At 38.4% G+C, this 21,389-nt stretch overlaps 1 protein-coding gene across 11 annotated transcripts in view; it reads left to right on the top strand.

The window, feature by feature from the left end:
* LOC127444830 (zinc finger protein 827-like) overlaps positions 1-21,389 on the top strand; it is a 362,567-nt gene that overhangs the window by 40,661 nt on the left and 300,517 nt on the right. For 10 of the 11 annotated variants that reach the window (XR_007897878.1, XM_051704383.1, XM_051704385.1 and 7 more), the window contains exons 3-5: positions 3,012-3,184; positions 4,590-5,088; positions 15,045-15,272. Coding sequence is in view for 10 of the 11 variants with exons in the window: in XM_051704383.1 (XP_051560343.1) it covers positions 3,012-3,184; positions 4,590-5,088; positions 15,045-15,272 (900 nt within the window). In the remaining variant the exon portion in view is untranslated. The remainder of the gene's footprint in view (positions 1-3,011; positions 3,185-4,589; positions 5,089-15,044; positions 15,273-21,389) is intronic. The other variant, XM_051704382.1, reaches the window with a different exon arrangement.

The following is a 21,389-nucleotide window of genomic DNA, read 5'->3' as shown; positions in this document are numbered from 1 at the left end:
GGGAAAGGTCTGTTAGCACAGTAGGGGTTTGCTGGAGTTGGCAGCATGTTCCCAGACCCAGCTCATCTCCCGCAGATGTGGAGCCTGCCAAACGGAGGCCGGCAGTGTTTGTGCTCCCTATAGCCTGAACCGTCGGAGACCATCTCAGCAGATTCCCCCAAAATTTAGGTCAGGCTCCAGAGCCGGCACAACCATCAGAGTTTCCATTCAGCGCAGGCTTTGGGTAGTATGTCTAAGATATGGCTGATTGTTTGCAAATTCTTGAAGTTCTGTGGGTTACACTTGATCAGGATTGACTGAATTTCAAGCAATCATTATGATATGGTTGGGAATCCATTTTTAAAATAGTGGAACCATGAGTTTCATGACGTTCAGTTTTGTTAACAGCCAATCGGTAGACAACACACCTTTCTATTGTCCTCACTGGTCGCATGCAACATAAATATATTGAGTGACCAGTGTTGTCCAATTTGTGAATGAATTACTCACATGAGCCAGATCTTTTTTTAATGAATCGAGCCGAAAAGACTCAACAAAAGAGTTGAAATCTGTCTGATAACTCACTCACTAACTGAAATGGTTGAATTGAACTGAGAATACAAGGTCTAACAAAATAGATAGGTTAATAAAATACAATAATAAAAAAAAAATGTTACTGATGGCTTAAGGTTGTAGGCCTACTTATGGCTTGTCAAAGCCAAAACAGTTTAATTACTGACTGGTTGTTTATGACAACGTGTTGTTAAAAATGTATATTCAGAAAGTTCTCATTAAAAAAAAATAAAAAAGCAAAATATGTTTCCAAAAATAGTATATTTTTTTGTTTCTTTAATTAATTGTTATGATCAATTATTGAGGGTTTGAGGTGCTTCTTCTAAAGTACTAAAAGAATCGTTTGAAAAGATTCTTATTAAAATAATCTTTAAGCAAGCTTAAATATAAGTGGAATTTGAACCATATAAAACAGGGCTGCTGACACACAGAGTTATATCATATTTATATTTGAACTATATTTCAAAAGAGAGTAGTGTAGAATAGATTGTAAGTGGCCAGGGTTGGGAGGCTTACTTTTGAAATGTATTCCACTACAGATTACAGAATACATGCTGTAAAATGTAATTTGTAACGTATTTCGTTAGATTACTCAAGGTCAGTAACATATTCTAAATACTTTGGATTACTTCTTCAGCACTGGTAGATTTTTTTCACTTGTTTTGACTATAAAAACTCTGCCAGTACAGTAGGACAAAATACACATGTTAAAAATACATTCTCTGAAAAACCTAAATATCTTATGCAGTGTTGTTTCTAAAACAAGATCAATCAAATTGATCTTGTTTTAAGGATTTTTAGATATTTTTACAGGAAAACAATACAAAAATTATCAAGAATAAGATTTTTGCCCTAATATCAAAGGTCTTACTAGAAAAAAGGAAATTATGATCCAACGTGAATTTTCTTGATAAAAAAATATGATCGTGCCTGGTAACGTACATGTAAAATGGCTAGAAATAGCATTTTAGCTTAGTGTAAAGCTGACAGTTTACACAAGGTTTATTTCTATTTCTTCTGCTCCAAACTTACTTCTCAGTCTGCTCGTATGAATGTAACACATCATAAGAAAATGTTTCACCGCTGTTCAAATGCACTTTGGATCGCATCATTTATATGTATAAATGTTTTCCATCTGAAAGGACTAAATATTAAATGAAACAAATGACAATAAAATGCAAAGTAATCTCTTCAGTAATCAAAATACTTTTTGAATGTAACTGTATTCTAAATACCAATGATTTAATTGTAACTGTAGTGGAATACAGTTACTTATATTTTGTATTTTAAATACGTATTCCCGTTACATGTATTCCGTTACTCCCCAAGCCATTAAGTGGCTATGATATAGCATGTTAGGAAGTGTGAAACTTAAATGCCAAATAAGAACACCTGAATTAAAATCATAATTGAGTTTCACCTAGGCTGATTTTCCTGCACTGTAATATCTGAGAGACAGACACGTGCAAAGTATCTGTTCAATATTAAAACAATACCAAATGGGCAGAAAAATTGTGAAACCTGCTAATGGCTCCTATTTCTTTCCCTTGATACCAAAGACCTTCAGTCATTTTACCTCTCGAGCGGTTTTCACCGTGATCTCCTCGCCAGGAGAGGTTGAGCCACAGATGGTGGTTTATTGTTGCAAATAGGCAGTCTCGAAGTTTTACACCCCAGGTCAATGAATGCCTGAGCACGGTAATTTCACCAAACACTGATTACCAGATGTTTTTCAAGGAACACGACTGGAATACTTATGAAGCCATCCTGACAGGCCCTCGTAGAATTTGTAATGCAATCATGCCAGCTTCTAATAAGACCAATTAAGCCCTAATGGACACCGGATATGGAGCCAACAACAATAATCGGCTTACTAAAAACATCCTTGTGTTTGGCTTCCTTTGTGAGATGTGTCTTTGGCATTGATCGGTGTAATCATGCCTCACAATTTTTATCTCATTCACACAAATAGATAAAAGGTAAAAGGCTGTTTAGCCTACATGTCATATCCAATATTATCAAACTTCATTAAATTATCAATATCTTCAATATTATCAATATCTAATATTGTAGCATATTTGCCTAGCTAATAGTTCTATGTTGAAATTCATAATTTTGTCCTGGTTTATATTGATGTAACACTTAATTTAAGATTTGTTTCCAGAGTTTGCGATTTATTAAAAAAGAAAAGAAAAAAATGGAATTAAACTGATTATAAATAAGCATTATTAAAAAGCAGTATTGTTATTTTGTTCACAGCCTTTGTGCATATAATAGAAAACTTCACACATTTTAAAGTACTACATAACCTTATAATATGCATAACAAGTATGAAGTAAATCTTAAAATGGTGGTTTGAAATATTTTGCATTAACTCTTCACCACAGGCGTAGTGTTACACTGCATTTCCTGCTATAATAAAAAATATAGTCAATAAACAATTTGCTGGTTTCTTTCAGGTTCACCTGAGGATGGAGGAAAACCCTTTCAGTGTCCTGTGTGTGGTCTGGTCATCAAGAGAAAGAGCTACTGGAAAAGACATATGGTGATCCACACAGGCTTGAAAAGCCACCAGTGTCCCCTCTGTCCCTTTCGCTGTGCTCGTAAAGACAATCTCAAGTCCCACATGAAGGTGACTCCAGTCACTGGGAATGCAAATGCTTATTCCATAAATCATGACAAAATATCATAGCATCAATATGTAGATCAGTGGTTCTTGTGGGTCACGGGTGGATCTGATTGGGTCATGAACAGCAGGGAAAAAACTGTAATAAAATGCAGATAATCATACAATCATGCATAAAATGCATAAGCTAATTAACTTTTTAGAAGTGAGTAGAAAATGCTTCCCATACCTTTTGTTATTGACATCGAAAGCAGTGCTTCCAAACTCCAATTCAATTCACTTAGTAGAAGCTAGCCAAATTAGGCAGATGTCAACGTGGACAGGCTGTATGACATGCCTTCATCCTTAATATCCATGAACAAAACTACACAAGGTAAAAAAAAAAAAAAACATACAATCATGACTAAATATTTGTTCACTCACAGCGAGGATAAATATGGTTTGTGCTGACCACTTTTTGTGAATTAGTGGCTGCAGAGAGTATGAAACCATTGAAATTCAAGAGACATTTAGAAACCAAAATTGCCATGGCATGTCATGTTAATCATTTTACCTATTGTTGGCCCTTTGCTGTTCATAGTAGTATTAATACGTTTCAAAGTTTGATTTTAAGGACATTTCTTTTTACTTTTGTACTATAAGCAATTTGAGAGCCAGTTGAGAACCACTGACCACATTTACATGCACTTAAGAAAACGTTTAGTCTAGGGTTTTTGCAGAAAGCAGCGTTCTGAAACGTCATGTAAATGAGAATGCAGATTTCCTTATGCCATTTAAAAGATTCTCTCCCGGAGAACATGGCTTATGTGGTCAAAACCTGCGTAGTTACTGGTTTTTGAGGAGTGCTCATGTGCTTGAACAGACCGGATAAAAAAACGTCATAGTATGGAGCCCAAGTCAACACAGCAGAAAGAATTGAACATTTCTGGGATTTCAGTGGGAAAATCACATACACTATACCCATTTATACACTCAGTGGAAAATATTGACTGTCCCTCACGTTCACGTTAATGCATTTGTACATTGGGGAAATCCCAGAGTTTTATGTAAAAAGGAAGCTCCACTTTTGCAGCGCAATTCTGCTACAGGTCAGGATTGAAAGTTAAGGAAACAAACACAGCAACAGTGTTCCTTGGATCCCATGTTTGTTATTTACTCCAGCTTCGCGGGGAAAAGCTGCGACTAAGCCACAAGTATACAGGAGTAAATCCTTATGTAGCTTTTTCGCAATAAATGGCTTTCTGGTGTCCATGTAAACGTAGTCACTGATGTAGAGAATCTGAATGATGCAAAATTTATACAACTGATCCTACCAGTCGTATAAATTACCATCACTTTGATTAATTTGATTAATAGAGAGTATGATGATTCATCTTTGATGTGCATCATCTAACTCCTCTCCTGTTCTCAGGTCCATCAGCACCAAGACAGAGGGGAGACCTTCCAGTGTGAGCTTTGCCCCTTCACATCCTCCCGCCACTTTAGCCTCAAGCTGCACATGCGTTGCCATCAGCACTTTCCCCGTCCCGACCTCAAAGTCAAAGAAGAACCCGGCACAGACACAGAGGAGGGCGAGGGACTGCTGATGGGGGACAGTGGAGTCTCTGGCGATCAGGCCATGAACACAGACACTTCCACGTCTCCCACTGTCAGCTACCCGGATGGTTGTTTGCTGGCTTCCCCTGGAGAACCCTCGAATCACATCCAGATCAAGGAGGAACCCCAGGAGAGGGATGTGTCTGTGATGTCCCCCTTTGCCCTCTGTAGAGAGCGACCCAGCAGCAGCAGCAGTTCTCTGGACCTGTCTGGGCTCAAATCCAGTCCGCCTGGCCTTGGACCTTCAGCTGCCTCACTCTTCAGCCCAGACATCACCACCAAGACGGCTACAGACCTCCTTATGAAGCTCTCAGGTAAGATCTCAGCTAAAGGCTAAGCCACAGGTTTTGATAAAAATAAATAAAAAAAAAGCAGTGTGAAGGCTTGAGATGCAGGATTGTGTAAACCAGCTTGATTGGTCCATCATAATTATTGTAATTACTAGGATGGCTGAATTCTATAATTAAAGATTGGCAGAAGCAGTAGAATTTGAGTTGGCTAAATGTGGTTCCAAAGCCAAGATCCTGCAAGACTGTGTCTCTGCATGATTAATACTTAACCTCAGTTTTAGCTCTACCATGGAGAGCCTGTTTAAAATAGATGTACTATACAGTCTTGCTACCTAATCCTGTCACACCTTGTTTTTTAGTTCAGTTCAGTTTATTCTGTAGTTTTAAAATAGACCTACATAATTAAGGATGACATAAAAAGGGAACACAGGCAGGATGTGATTTATTACTGTTCTTGTTGAGGACATCAGGGTTCCCAATCATGGAAGTTTAAAATTGTGATTTCCAGGCATGGAAAAGCCATTGCATTTTCTATAGAGAATATACACTGTTAACACTTTACAGTAAGGTTCCATTTGTTAACATTAGTTAACAACATTAGTTAACATGAACTAACAATGAACAATACTTACTAAGCATTTATTAGTCTTAGTTAATGTTAATTAAAACATATGCATTTTTTAAATCAAAAGTGGTATTAGTTAACATTTGTTATGCACTATGAACATATACATTTTTAAAATCAAAAGTGGTATTAGTTAACATTTGTTATGCACTATGAACTAACATTGAACAATTGTATTTTTATTAACTAACATTAGCTAATATTAACAAATGCAGTAAAAAATATATTGTTAATTGTTTGTTCATGATACCTAGTGTATTAACTAATGTTAACGAAAGGAACCTTATTGTAAAGTGTTAACTATACATTTTTCTTGTTATGCTCTACTCTTAAATATTTCACGAACAAACAATAATATGAATAATATGTATAATAATATGTAATATCAAAAACAGAATAATATGGTCCAGATTATGCTTAATATGTTTCCAAAAAGGAAACAACACAGTAGATGATATGAATGCATTAATTAATAGCATCAGTTAAAAAGCTGTTTAAGGGTGAGATTTGGCTGATCAAGTACAAAACATACCATGGCACTTGTCAACGTAAACAAAACCCTTTAAATAAAAAACTTTAGACCATTAACACATGTTGTTGTGGTGGAAAATATAGTTAATTTTGAGACAGCAGCAAGATTGATGCGAGATGGCTGACCAGGGGTTGGCCAGGAGGTCGACAACAGGGTCAGTGCTCCTGCGCTTAATGCAGAGTAATTAGATTGAGATCTCGGCATGAAGAAAAAAGAAAACCTTCGGAACATTAGATTAATTAAAAATGTATGCATAATTTATAATTAAAAAGGCATCCATAATTGGAAATGATTAGCGGCCTCAGCTCCATCGCGTGACCTCTTGCCTGGACGCACGGGGACTATTCCAGCTTAGTTAACTCCATCTCCGTCTTGGTGGAACGTGCAGAGCCCATGCTCGATGCATTGCTGCCAACTTGTCGCCCATGGTACCATTTTCCTAGACTCTCAAACAAACGAGTTTAGGTCCCAAAGGATTGGATAGACTCCTTTAACAATGTCAGCCTATAGTTGAGAGACAATAGAGATATTTGCGGTGTTCAATTTAGTCAGAGACAAGACGCTTCAAGACACTAAAGGGCTGGTTTATACTTCTGTGTTGAAACTAGCACCAAATGATTGTAAACTCAATGTAATTACTTGTAAAATGTTCATGTTATTTCAAACATTGACAGCTCATATCATTATATATAGTATATACAGTACAATTTCATGAGATAATACTAATTGATTAATTTTAATATTTAAAAAAAAAGTTAAAATGTGATTATAACAATGATGACAAACAAATTATTTAAAAATAAATATTCACTTTCATATACTTTTTCTGGGCTATTTAGGGCTGAGTGATAGGACAATGTAATTGGATATTGATGATATCTGACAAATATCCCGATGCTGATATTAACGCTGATTGACAGAAGATGTTTAACAATATCGGGAAATGACAAAACCAAGGAGCAGGGAAGTCGGCAAAAATATTAAATAGTAGCACAGCGTTTAAAATTAGCACCTAACTGCGAGTCATGACCTGCCAAATGTGGGTTGTCTATTCATGCGCAGTGATGGGTAATTTTTCTCATCTATCTGCTACTGTGGTGGGTGACCTGCAAGACATCTCAGAGTGACACATTACAAGAAGTCTTGACTTGATGACAAACACTTTATTATATTTTTAAGAACAGATGACAGAAAAGCCGTTGATGCGCGTGTCTGATTTGCGGTTTGTTCAGAGGCGTGCAGAGCAAGCATGGCTCGTGGAACACGTGAATGTACAGAGTTCTCACTCTTTCTTCTCTATTTCAGTTGTCTGAAAACAGTTTGCAAGAATAGTTCCATCTATGAGAATGCTGCAAATGACCTAAGACATTCTCAGGAGGTGCTCGGAGTTAAGCTTGCTTTATTTCCAAGGAACAGTTTGAGCTTAACATGCATTGTGAGCCCTACTCTGCAAGTTTACAAATGATAAAAATACAAAAACACCTTGAACTTAAAATGTATTTATATTTCAATTATCAATATTATGTTTATATTTATAAGTTTCTTTAGATCTTAATTTGTATAAGTAATTGTCCACCTGTTGTTGTAGACGGATACTTGTGTGAGGGAAAATGAGAGGTGATTAAATATAAATTTTTTGACCACTTCGTTAGTTTAATTGCTTTTTTACATGTTTCATGTGAAGTGGAATTTGAATTTAAAAATATCTCTGAATTAAGTTTTTCTTGTATCAATAAATTTATTTAATTTTGAGAGCAAAATCAATAAAGCAAAAATATTACATTCACCCTTGGCAGTGGGGGCAGAGGGTTTGATGATTTAATTGGATATCGCAATGTTTTCAAAAAATAGACACTACCGGTCAAATGTTTTGAAAGACTCATTCTTTATTATAATTTTTTTTTTTTTCACATTTTAGAATAAAAGTAAAGTCATCAAAACTATGGAATAACATAAATGGAACTATGGGAATTATGTTGTGACTAAACAAAATCCAAAATAAATCAAAACTGTGTTATATTTTAGCATCTTCAAAGTAGTCACCCTTTGCCTAGAATTTGCAGACATGTACTCTTGACATTTTCTCAACCAACTTCTTGAGGAATCACCCTGGGATGCTTTTTAAACAGTATTGAAGGAGTTCCCATCTATGTTGGGCACTTATTGGCTGCTTTTCTTTATTATTTGGTCCAAGTCATCAATTTCCAAAAAAATTTATTTATTTTTTATTAAATTTTTGTTATATAATGAAATAAATTAATATGGTGGCACAATTATATTTTTGTCTACAAAATTAATTTCAAACATTTAAGCATACGCTTTCAGATCAAAAGATTTTTAAGATCATGAGAAACATTTCATTCAAGTGTTTCAAAACTTTTGCCCGGTAGTGTATATCGTGAACATATTTCTTGCATATTGCTTAGCCCTAGTTCTATTGCTTGTTGTGCACCTGATCAGCAATAATGTCGCCCACTAGTTTTAAAGGCTTATTTATTTGTAATGCATTCTTATAGAGAAAGGTATGTGAGTAACAATTATTATTTACATTTGGACCATTTATCTTGAGAAATAATAATGTGCATTTTGAGATTTAAGTACATATTATTTATTATACATGTTGTCTACCATGCAGAAAGAAATATCAGGCATATACTGTATGCTTGCTCTTAAGTGGCCTGAATTATTATAAATAAATATTTGGGCAAACTTTTAAAAAACATGAATTTTTAAAAACAATAAATCAATGAAGAACTAGTTTGGCCAACACAAAAAGGGGTGTCATTTTAAAGCATAGAAGCTGGACTTTACAATGCATATAGGCCAGGGGTCGGCAACCTTTTTGACACTGAGTGCCATTTTTTTTGTCAAGCTCCAAAATGAAAAAAAAAAACAAACAAACAAAAAAACACTAAAAAGTAGTCCACATCACTCCTATATTATGTTCCTGTCTTCTAAAGGTGTACAGAAGCTTTGTGAGTATTTTTACTGATAATCATTCTCTCACACAATCCTATTGTATGGCTTCAGAAGACTTTTTGTCCTTTTTGGAGCATGACAGACTGGTGACTATTTATTCCATGGAAAATCTTTGTGTTACATGGAAACAATTATAGTACATAGGCTTTGGAACAACATGAGGGTGACTGTATAATTACAGAATTTAAATATTTAGGTGAACTACTCCTTTAAGATTGTACCATTATGAATCATAGCAGTACTATATTGTTAATGTAAGCACTTGGTTTCCACCAGTGAAGGTGGCACAGTGTTTGTGCACATCTTTTACATTTCTTAAGCAGTATCTTGAGTGTTGTTTGCAATTGCTTAATATCTGCTGTTGCCATACACCCGCTTTTGTTACATGAGGGAGAGTGAGCCAGAGATAGAAACAAAGGAAATAAAAAAGGGAAAGTAATTAGAGAATAAAGGAAGAGGAAGAAGAATGAAGTGAAAAACAGCAGACTAGTGCTTTTAGAGTTCCCTCGGTGAAACACACACATGCTCACACACACATGGGGTGAACTCTCACTGACCTCTGACATAATTGGCCTATCATTTCTTTGGACTGCCTGGCTCTCCTCTGAGTTTTAGACCAATCCGCTTTGATTTCCCTCCACGCTGACACAACTGTCAGCCATCCAGCCACGATACACATTTTGATTTGGAGATGAAAGCCTGGAGAAACGCTTTGAAATGCAAGGCTCCACACATGCTTGCTGGACCTAATTCAATAATGACAGTTCACACATTGTCTCTTCCTCTGTGACAAAGTGACACTGGGTGTGACTCTGGTCATGGGCGAATAATTGGCCAGTGCAATTCAAATCACTTTTATTGTCACACAACCATATACACAAGTGCAATAGTGTGTGAAATTATTGAAAAAATTCTGGGAGGTGTTCAAATTGTGGAATCCAAGAAAAAAAAGTGCTCTCCATTCCCATTGTTTTTGATTGCACTAGTTTCATTTGCTCCTTGTAGTCCCAGCAGTGGGTTTCCACATGCCTTGTGTCTGAATATGCACAATTCCCTATTGAACAGTATGCAAAAAGCAGTGTGTCAAACGACAATGGTGTCCGAATAAGTATTCGTTAAAGAGTAGGGGAACAATACCTGGATGACCTGCTGCATCTGCTTCTTCTGAAGAGATTGTGTAGAGTACAACCACTGCATACTTTGCTATCCCATAAGGTCATCTTAGTTGAGGAGCTTAGATTCAATGCATTGAATCCAAAAAGAGGGAGAGAACCACAAATCAGGCAGGTCTTTTCAAGTGTAAGTGATAGAGATACCAAGAAAGTTGTTCTTCATGGTTAAATTGTACTTGTTTAACAACACCTGTAAAAATTATTTTCAGGTTGTTCTTAGTAGGTCATAGGTCCAAGAACATGCGTGCCACTGCCACAGGACAATGCCTACGTTCCGGGTGTAGTATGTTCAGGATTTTTTTTTATACAGGGTTCCTATGGTCATGAAAAACCTGGCAATATCAGGAGATTTTAACATTGCGTTTTCCAAGCCTTGATGGAAGTAGCCTAATGGAAATAAATTAAATCTTAAAAGTTATAGAAAAGTTATTGCAATTTCTATATTTAATTTACATTATTCTAGTTATGCTCTGTTCTTAAATGCATATTGTAGAGTTAAAGTTGCTCGCAAGCCTTAATGATGTTACGTTTGTGAGCAAATCGTTCTTTTGAATTATTTTTATTGAATCAGTCTTGAGTTATACATTAGTGAATCAAGTCAAAATCAAAATGTTTGTTATTCGTCAAAAACTAAATTTTTATCCAGTAATCACAAACAACTGAAGAAATCATGCTACATTTATGGAAATTCAGTGTTCACAAAGCATAAGAACCATGTTTATGCTACACACCTACATACCTAAAGAACGTACTTTATTAACGGTTAAGAAGTTCTTTGAATTCAGTACATACAGTATGGGAATTCAGATGCAGATATGGAGTTTTGCCAGCCATTTCCCACATTCACCATTCAGCGCTTCCTCTTGTAAGTGACTCCTGTTGCACCCAGCATCCAGCATTATGTAGCTGCACCCTTGCTGCTTCGTGTAGCAAAGCCTGCAGTAGCAGACTGTTGGCTGTTGTTGCCCCCTTAACCTGACACATTAAGCCATCCTCGGCTGGAGCGGTGACCAGTTGTCAGAGCTGGGAGCTGAGCTGCATGACAGAGGTGGAAAGCTAATGAAGTGGTCCAAGAGTGGGCAGCCACAACAGAGTGAGAGGTGACAGGGTACTGGACAAGCGCCCAGCAGAGAAATGAATCAGCCCACAGAGAGGAAGACAGGAGGAGGAGGAAAAAAACTGAGACCAGGTGATGGCAACGGCAGATGACAGCCTTAACAGCGAGAGCAGAGATAGCCCCAGTGTTGATGTAACACTGACCAGGGACATCACTCCAGTCACAGAAAGCGAGAGAGAGAGAGAGAGAGAGAGAGAGAGAGAGAGAGAATAGAGACAGCGAGAGAGAGAGAGAGAGATGGCAGCTGTCTGGCCAACCGTTAATGTGGAAATGTGTACCCCTTTTGAAAAGACCGGCATAGGATGCTGGTGTTCCAGCATCACAATAAAGACCAGGCAGGTCATCCATCTTCACAAGTTTTGCTGGTCCACTTGCTAGATCAGCACTCACCAGCAGCAAAAATTTGGCTGGGCTAGCATTGAAAGACATTCTGGTCTAAGCTGGTATTTTCAGCAGGGTAAGAATTCCATGGTAGCTTTATGAGAGAAATTTATAGTGTTGATGACAAGAGGTAATTTGAAAGATCAAGATAAGACACTTGGGATCATCCTTTATTAAATATTTTAATAAAACAGTGAGTAAACGAACTTAATCTTGGTATTTTGGAGACATTCGTGACTTATAAGGATAAAAAACAAACTTGGTTGGTGGATTAAGCTGATAAATTATTCAGTGCTCACTGTAACATGAATTTGAATGGAAATTTTGCTCTAATTTAAGCGGCAAACCGAAAGGTCACCGGATTGGTGTGACTTTGTATCTCCGCGCTCACATCTCTAGCTTGTACTTTTCTGCATGTCTTCGAAACAAAGGGCACGTGTGCGTGTGCCGCACTCCCTGTCCCTGTCTGATAGGACACGCGACCCGACACGCTGTTAATTAGAGGATGCCCTTCCAGGTGCTGACTGGGCTACGGTAAGTCCATCCGCTGACATCTGACTGGTGACATTACCAGCCGGTGCCTCCACATACACCACCTCGATTGCCGCCTGCACTCACGATGTGAAGGTCGCAAACTCTCCCAATGGCTCCTGACGCTCTTTAGCTTGAGTAGTCATATCCTGTCCCCTAACCTGGCTCTACCTTTGGTCCTGTTTAGGATGCACGTCACCATTAATCAGAGTCATCGGAGTGAAGCGGTGGTCCACCCGAGCAGATTGATGAGAGGGGTCAGTGCTGTTGTGGATGGTGCATGTACAGGTTTTTGGGGTGGAGGGGAGATCAGATGACTGCGGAGGGGAGTGCGGTACAGACAAGAGGGGTGAGAGATCACTGCTGATCTGTAAGAGAGATGAAAGGAGGAGCGGAGGGTGAGGGAGGCTGGGAAAAGAATGGGCAGGCACTTGCAAGGAAAAGATCGACAGTAAAGGAGAGGAAGTGTGATACAGAGTGTGAGATTAGACTCAGGCGGACCTATTTTTGGCATTGTGAACTGCCTGAGCGACTAGTCGACTAATCAGATGAAAGGATGCCCTTTATAATTAGGCTGGTTTAGAGTTCACCAGACCCTAATTGGACACCTTTCTAAAGTCCAAAGAATACTTAGTTAAGAGCGGGTGGATGTAAATTTCACTATCAGCAGGGTACCCGAGCACTGTACGTGTGTAGTCCGATTATTCTAACTGTACTCAGCACGCATAGTCTGCGTATGCACCTGAAATTGTTTGCTCTATTAAGTGGGTCCACAACCTGGCAACACTCAGAGTTGGGCCATTGCTTTCACAAAGTAATGCAGGAACAAGACGTAAATGCTAGTGAGCAACAGGAGACAAAGGTGTACACAACAAAGGTGGATGTGCACATCAAGAGCACATATGTGTGGAGGTCAGGAGAAACCTGCATTTGTTTAATTAGAGTTGGAAAGACTATAAAGTCATCTTTATGGGCCTAAACTCCGAAATAGTCCAGTATCGCATAGCAGTCGTAGTGTGCATGCGTCGACCACCTGTGTATGTGCACATGGTCAGATGGAGTATAGTTTAAAAGGCTTGGGAGTAATTGAATGCACGCATATGCTAGTAGACACGTAAAAACAAAGTATACTTTGGGCTTGAGTGGGAGTTCACATAAGGCTCGTTTTTGCTTTAATAGTGAAATGGAGCAGAATGCAGGGGTCTCGAGACATGTTTCTAACGAGATGCAACGGTCAAAGTGTGTATGGCTGTGGTAGCGGTACTTTAAAAGGGATTCATTTAAAGACACAACATTTCAGAGAGTGTTTTACTATGCAAACTGTCTAATACTACAGCACAGCATGCTAGATTAAGCGCTACTACTAAAATATAAAAAGAAAAATATTACATGAATTAGTCAAGCACACTAACCAACTATTTGGTTGTTGGATGAATAGTCGTCTAGTCGATCATCGTGCCCCATTCCTAGGAGTGTACATCTGAAACAAGGAGATTGTTTGTGTGAGACAGAACCAATGGCCTGTGTTCTTTTCCTGGCACTGTGACACTGATAGGAAGTGGCTCCATGTCTTAATATTAATTATTCATTGAAGCCTGATTAGAAATGGCCCACTTTAACAGCATAGTGAGTGAGAATATCAATTATTCTTACTCTCATCAAAATGTATGAACTAGGCAGAGCTCTGTAATGCTCAAGAAATAGATCAGCACCAATAATTTTATGCTTAAATACAAAATGTCAACACAAACACACTGTTAGATCTTCACACCAGATGAAATAGGCAGAGCATGTTCTATGTCCTTCATAACACAGCACTGTTAATTTAAAGGTCCCTCAGGTCTTTCAGTAAAATCTAGAGGTCACGTTATCTATACTCAATCTGCAAAAATGATTTAGCTTATTGCTTCTTTATCCATCTTGTCTCCTCGGAATGATTCCTTCCTTTTAATATGGAGCCCAGATCCAAAGCGAGACTTCCAAACAGATTCAGCATCAGTCAAAGCGAGTAAAAAAAACACACAAAATCATCTTCTGCATTGGTGCTGAAACTTATTACCAAGCTTTCATAACAATCCACAACGTTGTGGTACATTATTGTAAAGGTTCACCCAAAAAAAATATTTTTTTCATGATTTACATGGCTTCATGTTGTTACACTGCTGTATGACTTTCTTTGTCTGACACACAAACAGAGAAGTTTAGCAGAATTGACATGCTGCTATTTTCTCTACAATAAAAGCAAAATTGACCAGGGGCTAGCTCCTAAAAGGACAAAAAAGCACAATAAAAATACAATAGCTTTGGCTTTAAACTTGCCGCATGAAAACAAGTTCAACTAGGTTTGACGTCAGTGACTCGAAAGGCCTTTACATTAATGGTCTTGTAACCGAACACACAAGTTTGTCTTCAGTTTTAAGTCAAGTTTGACTTAAATTTTGGGCTGTTACACAAAGATACTGCATGGCCTCAGAAGACTCGTAACATTGTCATACAGAATATAAGCAAATGATAGAATTTTCATTTGTGGATGAACTAATCATTCATTTCATCTAAGCTTTTGCATTGAATATTGCTGTCAACAAAAACACGAGAGCCAGAAAATGGTTTATAACCCTCTGTTCTCTTTGTCTTGCCCCACAGCAGCGAACCAAAAGGAGGCCCTAAAGGGTCCATTCTGTGTTAAGGAGGAGCCCCAGGCAGAAGAAACTCTGAGCTCTCAGAGGGGCCCCAGCTACAGCTTCTGTCAGGAGGGGCCCTTAGGGGCCACCAATCAACGAGAGGAGGGCAGCCCCATGTTGGGCAAGAGCAGCATACTCAGCCAGGACATCAACGTCAAAGTGGCCTCTGAATTGCTTATGAAGCTCTCAGGTCAGCAGATGTATTTTGGTGCATGTGCATAAATGCATGTGTATTTTCAGACATGCTTCTGTGTCTATGAGCTTGTGTCTATGAATGCTACTGAGGAAACTCAAAAGGCCAGAGGACTGAGTGAGTGGGTGTGTGAGGGAGAGATGCATGCTTTATATGTTATGTTTCTTTTCTACAATGAATGGCTTAAGGTCATATTTAGAGTAACCTTCACAATACTAAGGTTAGAGGAAAATCAACAAAAGATCATGAATTTCCATCATAAATATAAAATGTCTATAAGTTATGTAAACTTAACAGGATAACCATAAGGTCACCATAAATCCATCATTAATTTTTGTTTGCACTTATTTGTATGTAAAAATCATATGGCATATCTATCTATCTGTCCGTCCGTCCGTCTGTTTTTCTTTCTTTCTTTCATTTCTCATCTCTTTGACCTGGTGCTGTCCATTCCATATTTACTCCATCACTCACTATTTTTTTTTTCTGGGGAGAAGGAAGAGGGTCAGTTCCTTTTCATGTTGTTCAGTCAATGTGCTTTTTGTCCTCTGCCAAAGTAAACCCATTGATTGCTCTTTTGGGCTTCTGGTCCAATCTTTATCTGAACTCTATAGGACAAGGGGATTAAAAAGTTCAAGACTGAGAAGTACTCTTTCACATCCAACCTGTACACTTTGCTTATATATTTGTTTTAATGTTGATGTGATGTAGTCACCAGTATCTGTGACCGGTCAGGAAATTGGTCATTTTGAAGCCAAATTTGTATCTGTTACTTGATTTCTGCTCCACTAGAGCCACCGTTTTCAAGTGATAGGCTATACATTTGCGAGGTGAATAGGAATTCAGCACGGCTGGAATGCTGTATTGACCAATCAGCATGGACCAGACCAGGACCAGAACTATTCATTTTATGATTTTAATTAAACCATACTAACAATAACTGAGATCATAGAGGTGAGATTGTAGATGTGCTTTTAAGTTAATTAAAGAGCATGAGAGAGATACAAACAGAAAAGAGTGAGCAAAGCACTTGCCAGAGAAATAAAGAGTAGTCTGTTACAGAGGATGATCAGGAGTGCTTCACTCTAAAGCAGTGTATTTGACAGGCACCACACACCAGCTGCTGCTGTTCCCTCTCTGTGATGCCTTACACTTCAGCATGACTCAGCCTCGCCAAGAGAGAGCTGCTTTTCACACGTGTACTTCCTGATTGCACAGCCCCAGGTCACGTTTTCCCAGAAAGAGAGGGAGTGAGTGAAAGTCTGTGTGTGAACTAGAGAAGCAAGTTTTACTGACATACTTTTACCTCTTATTGAACGTGTTTGCATGTACGATTATTGTAACAGTAGCAAGAAGTGAGAAAAGGGAGGGAGTACACTTTGCTCAGACTGTCTTTTTGCTATAGAAATGGTGCTGGAGCCGGTGCTCAGGCAGGGAATCTTATGTCCGCTCTCAAAACGCGCCCTTGTTATCATTAAATTAAGAGCTGAACAATGATGTTACTGACTATGCTACTACCTAACCTCACCACAAGCATAGCCTATCATGGTCTTTGTTTGCACATCCTATGAGTTTTGAAAACTTAAGGCTAGGGCTGTCACGATTATGAAATTTGGCTGACGATTAATTGTCAAACAAATAATTGAGATTATGACGATTAATTGTCTCTTTTAGGCCTGTGACGATTAATTGTCTCGTTAAGGGCTTTCAAGATTAATTGCCATATAAATTGTCATATTTTTTAAGGTGTTATTTTTTTCTGCATGTGTGCTTCATACACCTTAAGAAGTCATTTTTAAATATTTAACTTCAAATATATAAATCAAATAATAAAATAACACTATATAAACTATGATTTTTCTATTAATGACATGAAAAATAATGTTTTAATATCAAAATATTCCTAAATATTTAAAATATGTCTATTTTTTTGGTCAACTTTAGTTTTGGTCAATTTTACATTTACACCTGTTGTTTGAACTCATGTTTTATAATTTTTTAAATAAAAAATAATTGTAATATATATTTTATTATATTTTTATTAAATTGTGCAATAGTAAAACATTTCCTTACTAATTTCTTCACTTTCACACATTTTAACGCTCTGATTAAACCCACGAGCCCTTTTTTGTCATGAAGCAAAACCTTTGAGTTTTTGTTTCATTATTACATCAATAGAGTAAGTGTCCATCTCCTCCTCTTTGTCACTGTGTGTCATTAGCACTGCATGTATGAACCAGGAACATTTGCCATTACACGATCATTTAAAGTGAAACCGGAGTGCTGTGCGTTCACTATCACAGTTTATACTTGTTCATTTATATTTACGCGGGAGTTTGGAGTCTCTGTTAACAGCACGCACTCTTCAGGACTGGAGCTGGTTGACCTCCGCGATGCAGCTCAGTGACGCTCAGAATCGGAGTTCAACTGAAAGGCACACAAACGCGCTGTTCATGGCATTTGTACGGTATATTCGTTTAAAATTCCCTTATTTGGGCATTTAAATGTGATTGGAATTTGAATGCCCAACAACCGCAGTTAGATCAAATAACTGTGATCAGACGGTTATTTAATAATCGCGACAGGCCTACTTAAGGCCCCTGCACACTTTCTACGAAAACAAAGAACAATCAGGTGTCACATTATTTAGAAAAAATATTGGCCAAAAAGGTGTTTTTGAGTTCATTTGGGTGGTTCATAACTGCTCACCAGGTGAACTTTCAGGAGAACTTCTTACGGGCTGCTAAACACATTCGTTCTGCCATTGGTCCACATCATCGGTAGGTGTGACCTGTAGCTCCACCTACTTTGAGGCCGACAGCTATTTCCTGTTCAGTCAGTTAGGATCAGTCAACAGGAACACACCGGTGTGCAGAGTCATTAGCGAGCTGGTTCAAACTTACCTCCATCTGTTATCAAATCTATTCAAATACTCTTAAGTCCCCATTCACATATCTGCCCAAAGTAAGATATGCCTATCATCATTCTTTTGTCTGTATTCTGCCCATTAACATTCTTTTATACACCCATATTTGCAGTTGTAACAGTGTCACCATAAATTACAATAACAAGAGTGTAATCCGTGCATATTATGGCATATAGCATGTTAGCGTATTAGCGCCATTAATGCACAAGGTAAACATTACAAATTACACATTATCTACTGCAGATATATTATTTTAAATATCATCAAGTAGTTAATACAGCTTCCTCTACTGATCTTGTGTGAATTCTACTCAGAATGAGGCATGAAGTCATTGATAACACATTTTAATGTCATATTAGTTGATGTTTTACATGTAGTCTTGAGCATCCTCATATTTAAATGTACCTCTAAACACCTCCTCTGGCAGCGAGACGGTGTCTGAATGTTCGCAAACAGTATGTCGCTGCTTAGCTGTTTCAAACTTCTTTTTGGCTCCAAGCAAAGGACAAAAAAACACTTCTCCGTAAGTGTGCTGGGGCCTCTATGTTCATCCCGTAGTAGTAGTTCGGCATCTTAATATTTCAAGCTACTTTTTTTGCAACCGGCAACAGGGAAAATAAAGAGGCTGGAGTTCACAAGTCTTACAAGTTTCAAAGATAATTTTTAACATTTGATTCAGTGTATTTACGCCATTATGATCTGGTTTTTATGCAGTCATCAGAAGTTTTTTAAATAATGGATACCAAAAACAATTAAAATTCAAATAAATTCTGGGGCAGGGAAAAATAATGTGGCTGAAGACACTCTGCATGGAAACGGGATGTCTGTCAATTGAATGAGAGTCTAATTGCCACAGAGGGCTTTTGCAATGTAAAAAGGTTCATTGTTTATAATGGGAGTGAAGTTTTGTGCAATCTAGTTTCGTTTTGCATCTGCCTTGCTAGACTGAGATGTTGTTTTGAAAACTTTCAGTGTTATCATGCCCCCAGCCTCTGACGTTAGGGGTTTCTAGTTCGAGACCTGCACATTTTAGGGGCTGTTGCGTATGTAGTTTTTCCCTCCGGAGCCACCGGTTCTGCAGTATAAATAGACAAAATGTTTCCAGATCAGCTCCGGCACCAGCACTCAGTTGGTGAAAAGTGGCATCACAGTGTCTTTGAGTGTTTCTATAAGTGTGTAAAGCTCAATGACAAATCTCTGTGACGTCCCACATCACATCACTCTGTGAGCCACCATGAGAGTCTCTTTCCTACACACCCCACCTCCAGGATGTGTTTCCTCAAACTTTTTCTTTTCTCGTCTCCAGAGGCCAGGAACAGGGACCAATTAGCCCGTTTGTTGTCAAGCCGTGAGGCAGTTTTACACAACATGGCCTCGCAGATCCGTCTCAGCACGGCCACAGCAGAGTGCAGACATGCAACCAAGTGGATCTAAAAAGCCGTGCTCCACTAGTTGCAGGCTGGGGATCAATGCCATGGAAATAATGACATCGTCTGTGGTTCTTTGTGTGTGCATGTGATGCAGTGGTGCAGTCTTGAGAGGTCAGTCGGGGGAAGGTCATCACTGTCTTACTCATATGCTCATAACCAGACTACCCTGCTGACTGAGGATGTCTTGGCAACCCCCTTGCTTATTCTTAAAGGGATAATTCACCCAAAAATGAGAATTGTTATCATGTACTTACACTCATGTTTTTGCAAACACATATGGCCATGAGCCAGCACCATTGTGTCCCAGAGGATTGTCCCTGTAATAAGTTCATGGTGAGATTGTGTGAAAGTCATGGAAAACAAAATCCACCAGCCCTGGTTGTGGCAATAAATATAAAAATGGGGGAAATATATTTAAGCTGCGGTTATTCTTTGAGCATGTAAAATTCCTTCGGACACCACAAAGGACTTGTTATATATATGCAGTCACGCTCGAGTGCTTTAATAAATAATAAATCTAAAATAACAAATAATATTATATTCAAAATGTTAAAATATACCATCTACTCACTTTCCTTCAACAATTAAAAACAAGCAGTTTTAAACATGTATTCTTTGTATTAATCTTAAAAGGTCAGTGTGTGATGTTTTTAGATCTTCTGTTTGTCACATATCTTCTTGTTATACAAGTTCGCCAAGCTTGAACTTTTGTATGCAGCAAACACAAAATTTATTTGCATGAGCTTGTGTTTCTGGTCTCCCGCTGTTGGATGAGTATGAATGGAAGTGTATGGAGCGCAATGTGTAGTGTGGACGCACCATTATGCTGCTTTTTACAAGACATCAGTAAGAATGCCTTAAGATATAAATGTATTTTTCATGGTATAGATTGCAGCTTCCCGTTTTGAAGTGTTGCATCACTTGATTCAAAGTAGGTCACCTTCTCCACCCCACCCCCCATCAAACCAGTTAACAATGTGTCGACTTCCCCCACATCTGTTTGATGCTAGCTGTTTGCATCCTGGGGCTAATTACCACTGCTGTGTTGGTCCCTCTGCACTGATGGTTCCTGGGTTTCAGCAGATGGACCCTGATGCGGTGCTGCACCGGGGAGTACTTGAGACCTAAGAGAGGACTGATTTTCTCTCATCCTCCACAATGCAACCTGTCTCTGTCTCTATGGATGAGATACATCCAAGTGCAGCTTTTTTTCCCAGGAGGATTGTTTCTTGACCAGGGCTGCATTTCCCAAAAGCATTGTAAGCTAAGTAGATCATAGAAACCATTGGCACCAAAGGTCTCTACAATCAACTTAAGCTTGCATTGCTTTTGGGAAATGCAGCCCAGGTCATCTCCTCCTTCTCTACCAGGATCTTGGCCGTAGTTATTAAACCCACAACCAATTAGAGGCATCATCATAGATCCTGGCAATAAGGCTACAAGAGCCAGGCCAACCACAGGAGCTGCTTTGGGCTTTGGGCTGCTTTGCCATGACCTCACAAATCACACCTAAGAATCATACCTTAACAAGTCAGATTTAAGTCTTGGTCACACTGACCCTTGATTGCAAAATTTCTTGTGCGAAATACAGTTATCTCGATGAGAATCCGCAATCAGGAAATTTGCGTGATGAACTTTCTGTGATGGAATTTCAGAATGCAAGGGCCTCGAGTGAACTGTCAGCTTTAGTGTTAACCCCACCACTGCATTGTGCTTACGGCAAGCGCTGTAATGCGGCACTCAAAATTCGAACAGTTT

This window comes from Myxocyprinus asiaticus, chromosome 8, assembly GCF_019703515.2.
Source record: "Myxocyprinus asiaticus isolate MX2 ecotype Aquarium Trade chromosome 8, UBuf_Myxa_2, whole genome shotgun sequence".
Classification (NCBI taxonomy): Eukaryota; Metazoa; Chordata; class Actinopteri; order Cypriniformes; family Catostomidae; genus Myxocyprinus; species Myxocyprinus asiaticus.
This window is presented reverse-complemented; position numbering and strand designations above follow the sequence as displayed.